Source organism: Heptranchias perlo, chromosome 12, assembly GCF_035084215.1.
Source record: "Heptranchias perlo isolate sHepPer1 chromosome 12, sHepPer1.hap1, whole genome shotgun sequence".
In the NCBI taxonomy this organism is placed as follows: domain Eukaryota; kingdom Metazoa; phylum Chordata; class Chondrichthyes; order Hexanchiformes; family Hexanchidae; genus Heptranchias; species Heptranchias perlo.
The window spans coordinates 968403-982513 of NC_090336.1; the positions used below are offsets into that span (position 1 = coordinate 968403).

General features: G+C 54.2%; 1 protein-coding gene across 2 annotated transcripts in view; it reads right to left on the minus strand.

Moving 5' to 3' along the window:
- Positions 1-1723: 1723 nt before the first annotated feature.
- The window catches only part of LOC137327806 (carnitine O-palmitoyltransferase 1, liver isoform-like), a 273112-nt gene continuing 260724 nt past the window's right edge, over positions 1724-14111 (minus strand). For both annotated transcript variants that reach the window (XM_067993625.1, XM_067993626.1), the window contains 4 exons: positions 13571-13723; positions 11686-11799; positions 6319-6411; positions 1724-1967 (listed from right to left, as the gene is read on the minus strand). In XM_067993625.1, coding sequence (XP_067849726.1) covers positions 1881-1967; positions 6319-6411; positions 11686-11799; positions 13571-13723 — 447 coding nt within the window. In that variant the 3' untranslated portion in view covers positions 1724-1880. The remainder of the gene's footprint in view (positions 1968-6318; positions 6412-11685; positions 11800-13570; positions 13724-14111) is intronic.

Here is a 14111-nt window from a genome sequence, read left to right on the forward strand (position 1 = left end):
CAGACTGAAGAGACGGGGCAGAGAGAGAGAGACAGACTGAAGAGACGGAGCAGTGAGAGAGACAGAAACAGACTGAAGAGACAGAGCAGTGAGAGAGAGAGAAACAGACTGAAGAGACGGGGCAGTGAGAGAGAGAGAAACAGACTGAAGAGACGGGGCAGTGAGAGAGAGAGAAACAGACTGAAGAGACGGGGCAGTGAGAGAGAGAGAAACAGACTGAAGAGACGGGGCAGTGAGAGAGAGAGAAACAGACTGAAGAGATGGGGCAGTGAGAGAGAGAGAAACAGACTGAAGAGACGGGGCAGTGAGAGAGAGAGAAACAGACTGAAGGGACAGAGCAGTGAGAGAGAGAGAAACAGACTGAAGAGACGGGGCAGAGAGAGAGAGAGAGAAACAGACTGAAGAGACGGGGCAGTGAGAGAGACAGAAACAGACTGAAGAGACGGGGCAGTGAGAGAGACAGAAACAGACTGAAGAGACGGGGCAGTGAGAGAGAGAGAAACAGACTGAAGAGACAGGGCAGTGAGAGAGAGACAGAAACAGACTGAAGAGACGGGGCAGTGAGAGAGAGAGAAACAGACTGAAGAGACAGAGCAGTGAGAGAGAGAGAGAAACAGACTGAAGAGACTGGGCAGTAAGAGAGACAGAAACAGACTGAAGAGACTGGGCAGTGAGAGAGACAGAAACAGACTGAAGAGACGGGGCAGAGAGAGAGACAGAAACAGACTGAAGAGACGGGGCAGTGAGAGAGAGAGAAACAGACTGAAGAGATGGAGCAGTGAGAGAGAGACAGAAACAGACTGAAGAGACTGGGCAGTGAGAGAGACAGAAACAGACTGAAGAGATGGAGCAGTGAGAGAGAGAAACAGACTGAAGAGACGGGGCAGTGAGAGAGACAGAACAGACTGAAGAGACGGGGCAGTGAGAGAGAGAGAAACAGACTGAGAGACGGGGCAGTGAGCGAGAGAGAAACAGACTGAAGAGATGGGCATGTGAGAGAGACAGAAACAGACTGAAGAGATGGAGCAGTGAGAGAGAGACAGAAACAGACTGAAGAGACGGGGCAGAGAGAGAGAAACAGTCTGAAGAGACGGAGCAGTGAGAGAGAGAGGAACAGACTGAAGAGACGGGGCAGTGAGCAAGCAATGGATTCCCAGCTCTTTATTGGCGATTCATTACATACATGTTGCATTAACTTAACAGCCGAGATCACCTGCAATACGTCCTTATTCCATTCAGTCTTTGTACAAAAACTACTTCATATCAACAAACCTTCATGTCGGTGTCTGTGGGGTCAGGGGTCGGAAAGCCCTTGCTCCTAAACCAGACATGCCTCCTGTCCAAACCGCCATTTGTGATTGAGGGGCTGCCCCTGCACCTTGTGAGTCACGTTGATCATCTGTTACATTTTGAATTTACATCCTGAGCGTTACAACTGAACACAGTTCAGAGACAAACAATTTTAAAAAAGTGAAGAAGGGTCTCTTTAATAATCATGATGGAGGAGAGGGGGTAACAGAAGGATTAATTTACAGCAGTTCCCACATCGGTCCCTGAACTCTGGGCAGTCGTCCTGGGCAGAGGCTTGGTGACATAGTTTGCAGCGAGACCGCCAGCCTCTGATTGGAGCTCCAGTCCAGTCCAGCCCGCGGGGTGTGGGGGTCTGAGACTGCGGCCAGTGAACACAGACCACCCCAGCACCGTAACTCAGGCCAGGGCACCGGGAAGCAGTAAATTGGTCAATATCTAAACGATGCCCATCATCCTATACAAAGGGGAGAAATCCCAGCGCCAGCTGGAGGAACAAGACAGTCAATTGCACAGCTCTTCCCAGGCTCCGCTGGGCCCAGGCCAGTGAACAGCACCCACTCCAACTGACACTACTTACTGGGCCGCTTGTCCAGGTTGAAGAGGGTGAGAATGTCGAGCATGGCCTGCCGGAAGTGTTTGCCAAACCGATGAGAATCCTAAACACAAAGAGAGTCGATCACTTCACTTGCACCCAGAGCCCGCCTTTAAACAGGAAGCCCGCCAACATCTCACCCACACCCAGAGCCCGCCGACAACCGCACCCACACCCAGAGACCGCCAACATCTCACCCACACCCCAGAGCCCGCCGACACCGCACCCACACCCAGAGCCCGCCAACATCTCACCCACACCCAGAGCCCGCCACATCTCACCCACACCAGAGCCCGCCAACATCTCACCACACCCAGAGCCCGCCAACACCGCACCCACACCCAGAGCCCGCCAACACCGCACCCACACCAGAGCCCGCCAACACCGCACCCACACCCAGAGCCCGCCGACACCGCACCCACACCAGAGCCCGCCGACACCGCACCCACACCCAGAGCCCGCCAACATCTCACCCACACCAGAGCCCGCCGACACCGCACCCACACCAGAGCCCGCCAACATCTCACCCACACCCAGAGCCCGCCGACACAGCACCCACACCCAGAGCCCGCCGGACACCGCACCCACACCCAGAGCCCGCCGACACCGCACAGACACCCAGAGCCCGCCGACACCGCACCCACACCCAGAGCCCGCCGACACCGCACAGACACCCAGAGCCCGCCGACACCGCACAGACACCCAGAGCCCGCCGACACCGCACAGACACCCAGAGCCCGCCGACAACGCACAGACACCCAGAGCCTCAGCCGACACCGCACCGACACCCAGAGCCCGCCGACACCGCACCCACACCCAGAGCCCGCCGACACCGCACCCACACCCAGAGCCCGCCGACACCGCACAGACACCCAGAGCCCGCCGACACCGCACCCACACCCAGAGCCCGCCGACAACCGCACAGACACCCAGAGCCGCCGACACCGCACCCACACCCAGAGCCCGCCGACACCGCACCCACACCCAGAGCCCGCCGACACCGCACAGACACCCAGAGCCCGCCAACATCTCACCCACACCCAGAGCCCGCCAACACCGCACCCACACCCAGAGCCCGCCCACACCGCACCCACACCCAGAGCCCGCCAACACCGCACCCACACCCAGAGCCCGCCAACACCGCACCCACACCCAGAGCCCGCCGACACCGCACCCACACCCAGAGCCCGCCCACACCGCACCCACACCCAGAGCCCGCCGACATCTCACCCACACCCAGAGCCCGCCAACACCTCACCCCACACCAGAGCCCGCCGACACCGCACCCACACCCAGAGCCCGCCGACACCGCACCCACACCCAGAGCCCGCCGACCACGCACCCACACCCTGAGCCCGCCGACACCGCACCACACCAGAGCCCGCCGACCACCGCACCCACATCAGAGCCCGCCGACATCTCACCCACATCCAGAGCCCGCCGACACCGCACCCACACCCAGAGCCCGCCGACACCGCACCCACATCCAGAGCCCGCCGACATCTCACCCACATCCAGAGCCCGCCAACACAGAGAACCCCACACCCGAGCCCGCCGACATCTCACCCACATCCAGAGCCCGCCCACACCGCACCCACACCCAGAGCCCGCCGACATCTCACCCACACCCAGAGCCGCCGACATCTCACCCACACCCAGAGCCCGCCGACACCGCACCCACACCTAGAGCCCAGCCAACACCGCACCCACACCCAGAGCCCGCCGACATCTCACCCACACCAGAGCCCGCCAACACCGCACCCACACCCAGAGCCCGCCGACATCGCACACACACCCAGAGCCCGCCGACCACCGCACCCACACCCAGAGCCCGCCGACACCGCACCCACACCCAGAGCCCGCCGACACCGCACCCACATCCAGAGCCCGCCAACACAGAACCCACACCCAGAGCCCGCCAACACAGCACCCACCCCAGAGCCCGCCCACACCGCACCCACACCCCGCCAACACCGCACCCACACCCAGAGCCCGCCGACACCGCACCCACACCCAGAGCCCGCCCACACCGCACCCACACCCAGAGCCCGCCAACACAGCACCCACACCCAGAGCCCGCCGACATCTCACCCACACCCAGAGCCCGCAACACCTCACCCACACCCAGAGCCCGCCGACACCGCACCCACACCCAGAGCCCGCCCACACCGCACCCACACCCAGAGCCCGCCAACACAGCACCCACACCCAGAGCCCGCCTTTAAACAGGAGCCCGCCAACACTTCAGCTGTTTTCTTTGCAAATTTCACTTCCACCTTAAAACCTCCCTCCCCAAAAGTATGCGCTGGGAACCTGAGTGACAGGTGAGAGAGAGAGAGACAGACTAGAGAGAGAGAGACAGACTAGAGAGAGAGAGACAGACCAGAGAGAGAGAGACAGAGGGGGGAGAGAGAGAGAGAGACAGAGGGGGAGAGAGAGAGAGAGACAGAGGGGGAGAGAGAGAGACAGAGGGGGAGAGAGAGAGAGACAGAGGGGGAGAGAGAGAGAGACAGAGGGGGAGAGAGAGAGAGACAGAGGGGAGAGAGAGAGAGGGGGAGAGAGAGAGAGGGGAGAGAGAGAGAGGGGGAGAGAGACAGAGGGGGAGAGAGACAGACGGGGGAGAGAGACAGAGGGGGAGAGAGACAGAGGGGGAGAGAGACAGAGGGGGAGAGAGACAGAGGGGGAGAGAGACAGAGGGGGAGAGAGACAGAGGGGGAGAGAGACAGAGGGGGAGAGAGACAGAGGGGGAGAGAGACAGAGGGGGAGAGAGACAGAGGGGGAGAGAGACAGAGGGGAGAGAGACAGAGGGGGAGAGAGACAGAGGGGGAGAGAGAGAGACAAAGAGAGAGAGACAAAGAGAGAGAGACAAAGAGAGAGAGACAAAGAGAAAGAGAGAGAGGCACAGAGAGAAAAAGAGAGAGAGACAGAGAGAGAAAAAGAGAGAGACAGACAGACAGAGAAAGAGAGAGACAGACAGACAGAGAAAGAGACAGACAGACAGACAGTCAGAGAGAGACAGAGATATACAGACAGTGAGAGAGTGACAGACAGAGACCAGAGAAAGAGAGCGACATGAGCCAGAGAGAGAGAGGGAGAGAGAGGGCCAGGACCGGGGGGAGAGCGAGGGCCAGAGAGAGAGAGAGAGAGAGAGAGAGAGAGCGAGGGCCAGAGAGAGAGAGAGAGAGAGAGAGAGAGAGAGAGAGAGAGAGAGCGAGGGCCAGAGAGAGAGCAAGAGAGAGAGAGGTTGAGGGCCATAGAGAGACAGAGAGAGAGCGCGTGAGGGCCAGAGAGAGAGAGCGAGCGAGGGCCAGAGTGAGAGAGAAAAAGAGGGAGAGCGAGGGCCATAGAGAGATAGAGAGAGAGAGCGAGCGCGTGGGGGCCATAGAGAGAGAGAGAGAGAGAGAGCGCGAGAGCCATAGAGAGAGAGAGAGAGAGCGCGAGAGCATAGAGAGAGAGAGAGAGAGAGCCATAGAGAGAGAGAGAGAGCCAGAGAGAGAGAGAGAGAGAGCCAGAGAGAGGGTGAGAGCGAGGGCCAGAGAGAGGGGGAGAGCGAGGGCCAGACCGGGGGGGAGAGCGAGGGCCAGACCGGGGGGGAGAGCGAGGGCCCAGACCGGGGGGTGAGAGCGAGGGCCAGACCGGGGGGGAGAGCGAGGGCCAGACCGGGGGGGAGAGCCGAGGGCCAGACCGGGGGGGGGGGGGGGGGGGGGGGGTGGAGCAAGGGCCAGACCGGGGGGGGGAGAGCGAGGGCCAGACCGGGGGGGGGGGGGGGGGGGGGGGGTGAGAGCGAGGGCCAGACCGGGGGGGGGGGGGGGGTGAGAGCGAGGGCCAGACCGGGGGGGGGGGGGGGGGGGGGTGGGGGGGCGAGGGCCAGACCGGGGGGGGGGGGGGGGGGTGGGGGGAGAGAGTGAGGACTTTGCTCTTCAGCTGTTTTTCTCGATGCTCAAGTCTATGTTCTGGGTGACGGCACAATCCAACATGGAATCTTACAGCACAGGAGGAGGCCATTCGCCCCATCATGCCCGTGCCAGCTCTTTGAAGGGGCTATCCAATTAGTCCCACTCCCCTGCGCTCTCATCGTAGCCCTGTAAATTTTTCCCTTCAAGTATTCAAACCAATTCCCTTTTGAAAGTTATGGAAGTGAAAGATTGGACACAGAAAACCGAGCATCATCACAGCCTCGTCCTCCCTCCCCCACCCGCGGCCCCTCAGTGACACCCCCCCAGTTCGCCCTCCTCCTCGGGAATCCTCACACCCCTCTCCACCCCCAGCCCGCTCCCCTAAGGATCCTTTAACTCTCGCTCCCCCTCCCCCTCAGAGTCATCCCCTCCACTCGCCCTCTCCCTCGCCCGCTCCCGTACAGGATCCTTTAACTCCTCGCTCCCCCACTCCCCCGCGGCCCCTCTGAGGAGACTTACCGTCTCAGGACTGGAGAATTTACTTGAAATGTGGAAGTTGATGAGATTTTCTCCGACCATAATGTACGAGACTCCGTAGCCATCGTCAGCAACCTGTAAAAACACCCGGGGGCAGAGGTCCACAGGGACATCGAGCAACATAAAAAAACCCATCATCGAGCCCCAGGCAACGGCAGCTTTCACCAGCTGACCCGAATTGACTTTTCATTCATCAGCCTCACAGCCAGAGTTGCAAAGGACTGAGGGGCTGGTCCAGAAGCTGACTCGTGGGCTCGGTTCCAACCCACGCTTCCCGGTCACCCCCTCCCCCTCCCCCCCACCCCCCCCCCCCCCCCAGGGTCATCCCCCTCCCGCCTGAGTCATCCCCCTCCCCGCCTGGGTCACCCTCCCTCTCCACCCCGGGTCACCAAAAACCACCCCCCCCCCCCGCCCCCCCAACCCGGGGTCACTCCCCTCCCTGGTCCGAGGGCAAGGAGCTCCCCTATCAGTGTCCTGGCCGAGATCAGCCAACATCAGCACAGACAGACCACGGATCAACTGAGCACCTTCTCCAGTGAGATTCAATACCACACCACGAGGCTCGTTTCCTCACTGCACCATCGGGGGCGCTCGAACCCTGTCTTCGGCTGAGTCCACAGCACAGAAACAGGCCATTCGATGTTTGTGCTCCACACGAGCCTCATAAGAACATAAGAAATAGGAGCAGGAGTAGGCCAATCGGCCCCTCGAGCCTGCTCGCCATTCAATAAGATCATGGCTGATCTGATCCTAACCTCAAATCTAAATTCATGTCCAATTCCTGCCCGCTCCCCCGTAACCCCTAATTCCCTTTACTTCTAGGAAACTGTCTATTTCGGTTTTAAATTCATTTAATGACGTAGCTTCACAGCTTCCTGGGCAGCAAATTCCACAGACCTACCACCCTCTGAGTGAAGAAGTTTCTCCTCATCTCAGTTTTTGAAAGAGCAGCCCCTATTCTAAGATTATGCCCCCTAGTTCTAGTTTCACCCATCCTTGGGAACATCCTTACCGCATCCACCCGATCAAGCCCCCTTCACAATCTTATATGTTTCAATAAGATCGCCTCTCATTCTTCTGAGCTCCAACGAATAGAGTCCCAATCTACTCAACCTCTCCTCATATGTCCGCCCCCTCATCCCCGGGATTAGCCGAGTGAACCTTCTTGTACTGCCTCCTCCCTCCCTACTCCATCTCACCCTATCAGCATATCCTTCTATTCCTTTCTCCCTCATGTGTTTATCTAGCTTCCCCTTAAATGCATCTATGCTATTCACCTCCTTGTGGGATGCGAGTTCCACTCTTCGAACCACCCTTTGATAAAAGGAGTTTCTCCTGAATTCCCTATTGGATTTATTAGTGACTATTTTATATTTATGGCCTTGGTTTTGGATTCTCCACAAGTGGAAACATCTTCTCTACGTCTACCCTATCAAACTCTTTCATAATCTTAAAGACCTCTATCAGGTCACCCCTCAGTCTTCTCTTTTCTAGAGGAAAGAACCCAGCCTGTCAATCTTTCCGGATAGGTATAACCTCTCAGTTCTGTGTCATCCTTGTGAATCTTTTTTGCACCTTCTCCAGTGCCTCCATATCCTTTTTATAATATGGAGATCAGAACTGTGCACAATACTCCAAAAGTGGGGTCTAACCAGGGTTCTATACTAGTTTAACATAATTTTTCTGCTTTTCAATTCTATCCCTCTAGAATGAACCCCAGTACTTGACTTGCCTTTTTTATGGCCTTATTAACCTGTGTCGATACTTTTAGTGATTTGTGTATCTGTACCCCCAGATCACTTTGCTCCTCTACACCATCTAGACTCTTATTATCCGAGCAATATGTGGTCCCCTTATTCTTCCTACCAAAATGTACCACCTCACTCTTATCGATATTGAAATTCATTTGCCAATTACACGCCCATTCTGCAAGTTTATTAATGTCTTCTTGCATTTTGACGAATTCTTCCTCAGTATTAACTACACCCCCAATTTCATGTCGTCTGCAAATTTTGAAATTGTACTTCCGATTCCTGAATACAAATTGCTTATGTAAATTGTGAACAACAGTGGTCTCAGCACCAATCCCTGTGGAACACCACTTCCCACCTTTTGCCAGTCTGAGTCACTACCCTTAACCCCTACTCTTTGTTTTCTGTTTTGTAATCAACTTGATATCCATTCTGCTACCCGTCCCCTGACTCCACATGCGCAGACCATTTAAGACGGAAATGAGGAAAAATTTCTTCTCTCAGAGGGTCGTGAATCTTTGGAATTCTTTACCCCAAAGAGCTGTGAAGGCTGAGTCACTGAATACTTTCAAGGCTGAGTTAGACAAATTTTTGATCAGCAAGGGAGTCAAAGGATATGGGGAAAAGGTGGGAAAGTGGAGTTGAGGTAAAAATCAGATCAGCCATGATCTTATTAAATGGCGGAGCAGGTTCGAGGGGCCAAATGGCCTACTCCTGCACCTATCTCTTATGTTCTTATGTTAGTCTCCCTGGTAAATACTGAGGCAAACTAACTATTCAATATTTCTGCCATTTCACGGTCATTACTTGGGAGTTTATATTGTTTATCCCTTAGTGGCCCTATCTCTATCCCTATCCCTATCCCTATCCCTATCCCTATCCTGATTTTTCTTTTGTTATTTGTGTGTCTGTAGAATACTTTACTATTTCTTTTTATATTTCTTGACTATTTAATTTCGTAGTTCCTCTTTGCCTTCCAAATTGATTTTCTAACTTCTTCCCTAACCTTTTCGTATTCCCTTTTGTCCTCCTCTCTTTTACTGTCCATGTACTTAGTGTATGCCTTTTTCTTTAGTTTCAATTTTTCCCTTATCTCTTTATTCATCCATGGTGTTTCATTATTGGCTAGTTTGTTCTTGTTTTTTAGAGGAATATATTTCTCCTGAATTTTATTATCATCGTTTTAAATATTTCCCACTGCTGTTCGATCTCTTTGTCTTTCAACATTTTTTTCCAGTTTATCTTCCCGAGTTCCAGTCTCATTCCTTCAAAATTTGCTTTTTTCCAATTTATTACTTTGGCCTTTGTCTTATTTATGTCTTTCTCAAACATTATCTTAAACCTTATTATATTATGATCGCTATTGCCTAGATGTTCCCCTATGCTTACTTCCCTTATCTGTTCTAGTTCATTTCCCATTATTAGATCCAGCAGTGATTCCTCTCTTGTTGGGCCTCTCACATACTCGGTATGAAAGGAGTCCTGTACACACTGTAAAAACCCCATTCCCCTTTTCCTACCTCTTCTTGCCAGTTTATTTGAGGGTAGTTGAAATCTCCCATGATTATTATTCGATGTTTTTTTACTCATTTTATAGATTTTTCTTCATATTTCTGTAGAACATCCCTATTAACCTGATCGATCCCTTCTGATCCTTTGTCTCAATCCATATGGATTCTGTTTCTATCTTCATGTTACTTATGTCCCTTATTTCGACTGCCATTATGTTGTATCTAATTAGTGCAGCTACCTCACCCACCCTTCTTCCATCCCCAACCTTTCTAAATACATTATATCCTGCAATATTTAACCTCCAGTCCTGTTCTTTGTGTAGCCATGTTTCAATTATCTATTACATCTGGCTCCTCGCTACGAATCATTGTCTCCAGTTCCCCCATTTTGTTTCGGATGCAGTGCACATTGCTGTACAGGAAATTTAATTTGTTTTTAATAATTGTTCCCCACATTTTATTTGAGCAGTCATTTTGTCCTTATGTTCTATAAATGTATTTGTTCCCTGTCCGTTTATATTACCCTTATTCCTGACCTTTACTCTTCATCTCCTATTTCTTTTATCTTCACCAGATCCCTCCCCCCGCCCCATCTTACTAAAGTCCTAGTGACAGCCCCTTTTTATCCTTTCCACTTGGACCTGGGTCCCATTCTGGTTCGGGTGGAGCCCGTCCCAATGGTACAGCTCCTTCCTGTCCCAGTACTGGTGTCAGTGTCCCATGAAATGAAACCCCTCCTTCCCACACCAGTCTTTCAGCCACCCATTCACCTTCCTGATCTGTTTATCTCTCTGCCAATTAGCACGTGGCTCGTGTAGTAATCCCGAGATTACCACCTGTGAGGTCCTGTTTTTTTAATTGATTTCCTAACTTCTGATAATCTCTTATCATGACTTCCTCCCTTTTCTTCCCTACGTCATTGGTCCCAACATGGACCACGACAACTGGATCTTCCCCCTCCCTTTCCAAGTTCCTCTCCAGTTGCTCCGAGACATCCTTCACCCTTGAACCAGGTCGGCAACACACCCTCCTGGACTCTCGGTCACGACTGCAGAGGACGCTAGCTATCCCCGATTATCGAATCCGCTGTGACTACAACCTTTCTGTTCCGCTCCTCCCGCCCTTGGACTGCCTCCTGCTCCACGGTGCCATGTTTAGCATTCTGGCTGTCCTCCCCGCAACCTACATCCTTATCCTCACAGGTAGAAAGTACATTGTACCTGTTGGACAGGACCAGTGTCTGCGGGACCTCCTTCTCTGCCTCCCCTTGGTTCCCCCTACCCTACTGACTCTTCCCTTCCTGCACCTGTGCTTTCCTCTGAGGTGTGACTGTACTCTGGAGTAAACGATCCAGAAATTCCTCCCCCTCCCCTATGTGTTGGAGTGTCTCCAACTCGCACTTCAGCTCAACGACTCTGAGCCGGAGTGTCTCAAGGCAGAGACATTTCCTGCAGATGTGGAAATCCTGGACAGTCTCACTGTCCACAAACTCCCACACATTACAGTCCCGACACATAGCCTGCACTGCCATTTCTAGATTTTATTTATTTACTTAGCAGTAATAATTTAATTCTAGATGTAGTACAATCTCGATATTTAGTAGATGGATTTAGCTTCATTTCAGATTAATTTGTAACTAATTAGTCTTGTGTTTTATTAACATTATTTTAGCGTCCTCTTAACTCCTATTATTTATGTATACCAGATTTTTATTTAATGCAATTAATGCTTTAATGTTGATATCCTCTGTAGTTAATTTTAACTTTACCTCCTTAGATCTAATTAATTACTGATTATTTATTATCGACTTACTTATTTAATGTTGCCCCTTGGTTTAAATTAATTAGCACCTCCGTCCCCTCTGCACCGAATTCCCACTCTCACCAAATTCCCGTCACCACTCCGTTTAGCAGATGCACCCAACTCTCACCAAGCTCTGTGCTTAAAGCCCTTGCCGTCTATCTTCAACTCCACCTGGAGCAGGGAGGCAGCAGCTGCCAAGTACAAGCCTGACCGAACTCTCCCAGTAAAGAGTGAAACGCGGACAGGAACAGCATCACTGGATGCAATCGCAAGTCAACACTCACCGGCCCAAAGCCACCTCCGCTCGACACATACTCAGGAAACCTGTTCAGGTCAAGGAGGTCCACCTGCTGGTGGGGGGTCTGGCTGGTGGAGAGTTTCCAGGGCTCCGACAATACCTGAAGGGAAGAAGACAACTATTAAAACTAGAGAGAGATCAGAGAGGGGGAACGAGAGGGGGGAACGAGAGGGGGAGGGGGGGGGGAGGGGGGGGGGGGAGGGGGGGGGGAGGGCGGGGGGGGGGAGGGGGGAGGGGGGGGGGACGGGGGGGGGGGGGGGGGGGGGGGGGGGGGGGGGGGGGGGGGGGGGGGGGGGGGGAAAACGAGAGGGGGAAACGAGAGGGGGAAACGAGAGGGGGAAACGAGAGGGGGAAACGAGAGGGGGAAACGAGAGGGGGAAACGAGAGGGGGAAACGAGAGGGGGAAACGAGAGGGGGAAACGAGAGGGGGAAACGAGAGGGGGAAACGAGAGGGGGAAACGAGAGGGGGAAACGAGAGGGGGAAACGAGAGGTGGAAACGAGAGGGGGGAACGAGAGGGGGGAACGAGAGGGGGGAACGAGAGGGGGGAACGAGAGGGGGAAACGAGAGGGGGAAACGAGAGGGGGAAACGAGAGGGGGAAACGAGAGGGGGAAACGAGAGGGGGAAACGAGAGGGGGAAACGAGAGGGGGAAACGAGAGGGGGAAACGAGAGGGGGAAACGAGAGGCGGAAACGAGAGGCGGAAACGAGAGGCGGAAACGAGAGGCGGAAACGAGAGGCGGAAACGAGAGGCGGAAACGAGAGGCGGAAACGAGAGGCGGAAACGAGAGGCGGAAACGAGAGGCGGAAACGAGAGGCGGAAACGAGAGGCGGAAACGAGAGGCGGAAACGAGAGGCGGAAACGAGAGGCGGAAACGAGAGGCGGAAACGAGAGGCGGAAACGAGAGGCGGAAACGAGAGGCGGAAACGAGAGGCGGAAACGAGAGGCGGAAACGAGAGGCGGAAACGAGAGGCGGAAACGAGAGGCGGAAACGAGAGGCGGAAACGAGAGGGGGGGGGGAACGAGAGGGGGAACGAGAGGGGGCTGGCCCGGTGGCAGGTCGCGTGTGAGGGTGCCGGTGGTGGGGTGGTGGTGGTCGCACGACAGGCGGCTGGGTTGGGGTGGGGGGAGCAGGAGGTGGGGGGCACAAGAGGGCACCTGTTCCCCTTGTGACTCTGGTGACACGGGTGGTTCCACGAGAGTCATATACCCTGTGGTCCCACACAAGGGGCCAGTGAGCCCAGAGATGAAGTGTCAGTAGACTATTGAGCCGTGTGGGGCATCGAAGCAGTACGTGTGTAAAACACAAAGTGGACGGGACAAGCAGAGGAAATGAAAGTCTTAAATGACGGACTAAACGGGATTAGCTTTGGGTCAGTTGGTAGCACCTCTCGCCTCAGTCAAGAAATGATGAATTCAGCCCCCACTCCAGGGACCTGAGCCCACAATCCAGGCTGACACTCCAGTGCAGTACTGAGGGAGTGCTGCACTATCAGTGGTGCTGTATTTCGGATGAGAGGCCCCATCTGCCCACTCAGGTGGTTTTTCTCGTGGATGTAAAAGATGCCATGGCTCCATTCGAAGAAGAGCGGCGAGGTTTCCCGGCGTTCCGACCAACGTCCCAGCCTCAACCAGCATCACCAAAACAGATTAACTGCTGCCATTTCGTTCACTGTTGTGGGATCTTGCTGTGCGCAAACTGCGCATCACATCCACCTACACAATAACAGTGACTGCCCTTCACAAGTAATTCATTGGCTGAGAATTACACTGGGGCATCCTGGAGGTGTGAGAAAGCAATGCCAGTATGCAGGTTCTCCCTATGAACTGAACTAGGAACGCACGCACCCGTCCGATCCCACAATACCTGCCTCTTTGAGGAACGGAGAGTCCACTCCCAAGTACTTGGACACCACGTAGAGGCAGAAGAGGTGACGGTCGATGCCGGCGCCAGTCATGGCGTGACGGTACATGCTCTGGTGTTTCTCCGCCGCTATCTTGAAGAACTTGAGCTTCTGTTCACTCTGAGGTTTGGAGAGAGAGAGAGAGAGAGAGAGAGAGAGAGAAGGAATGAGGCAGCTCGCCAAGTCCCCGTGACATCGCAACTCACCCACAACGCGACTCTTCCACCTGCCAGGTCACTGGTCGCAACATCATGATGTCACTGGAGGCGATGTGCCATTCAATACATCAGGATTCCTTGACCCCGACAGACGTACTTGACTGAATCATCCCATTATAATCTCCAACAGGACATCGAGCCAGTGGACACTCACTGTTGCCTCAGCCCTGGATGTAATGCTGGGGATCATGTTGGAGTGATTCAGTCAGGTACACAGACCGTGTAAACGTTTCCCCTAACCCCAGTCACAGAGGTCTTAGATTCCGATCAGAGCACGATCTACAATTTAA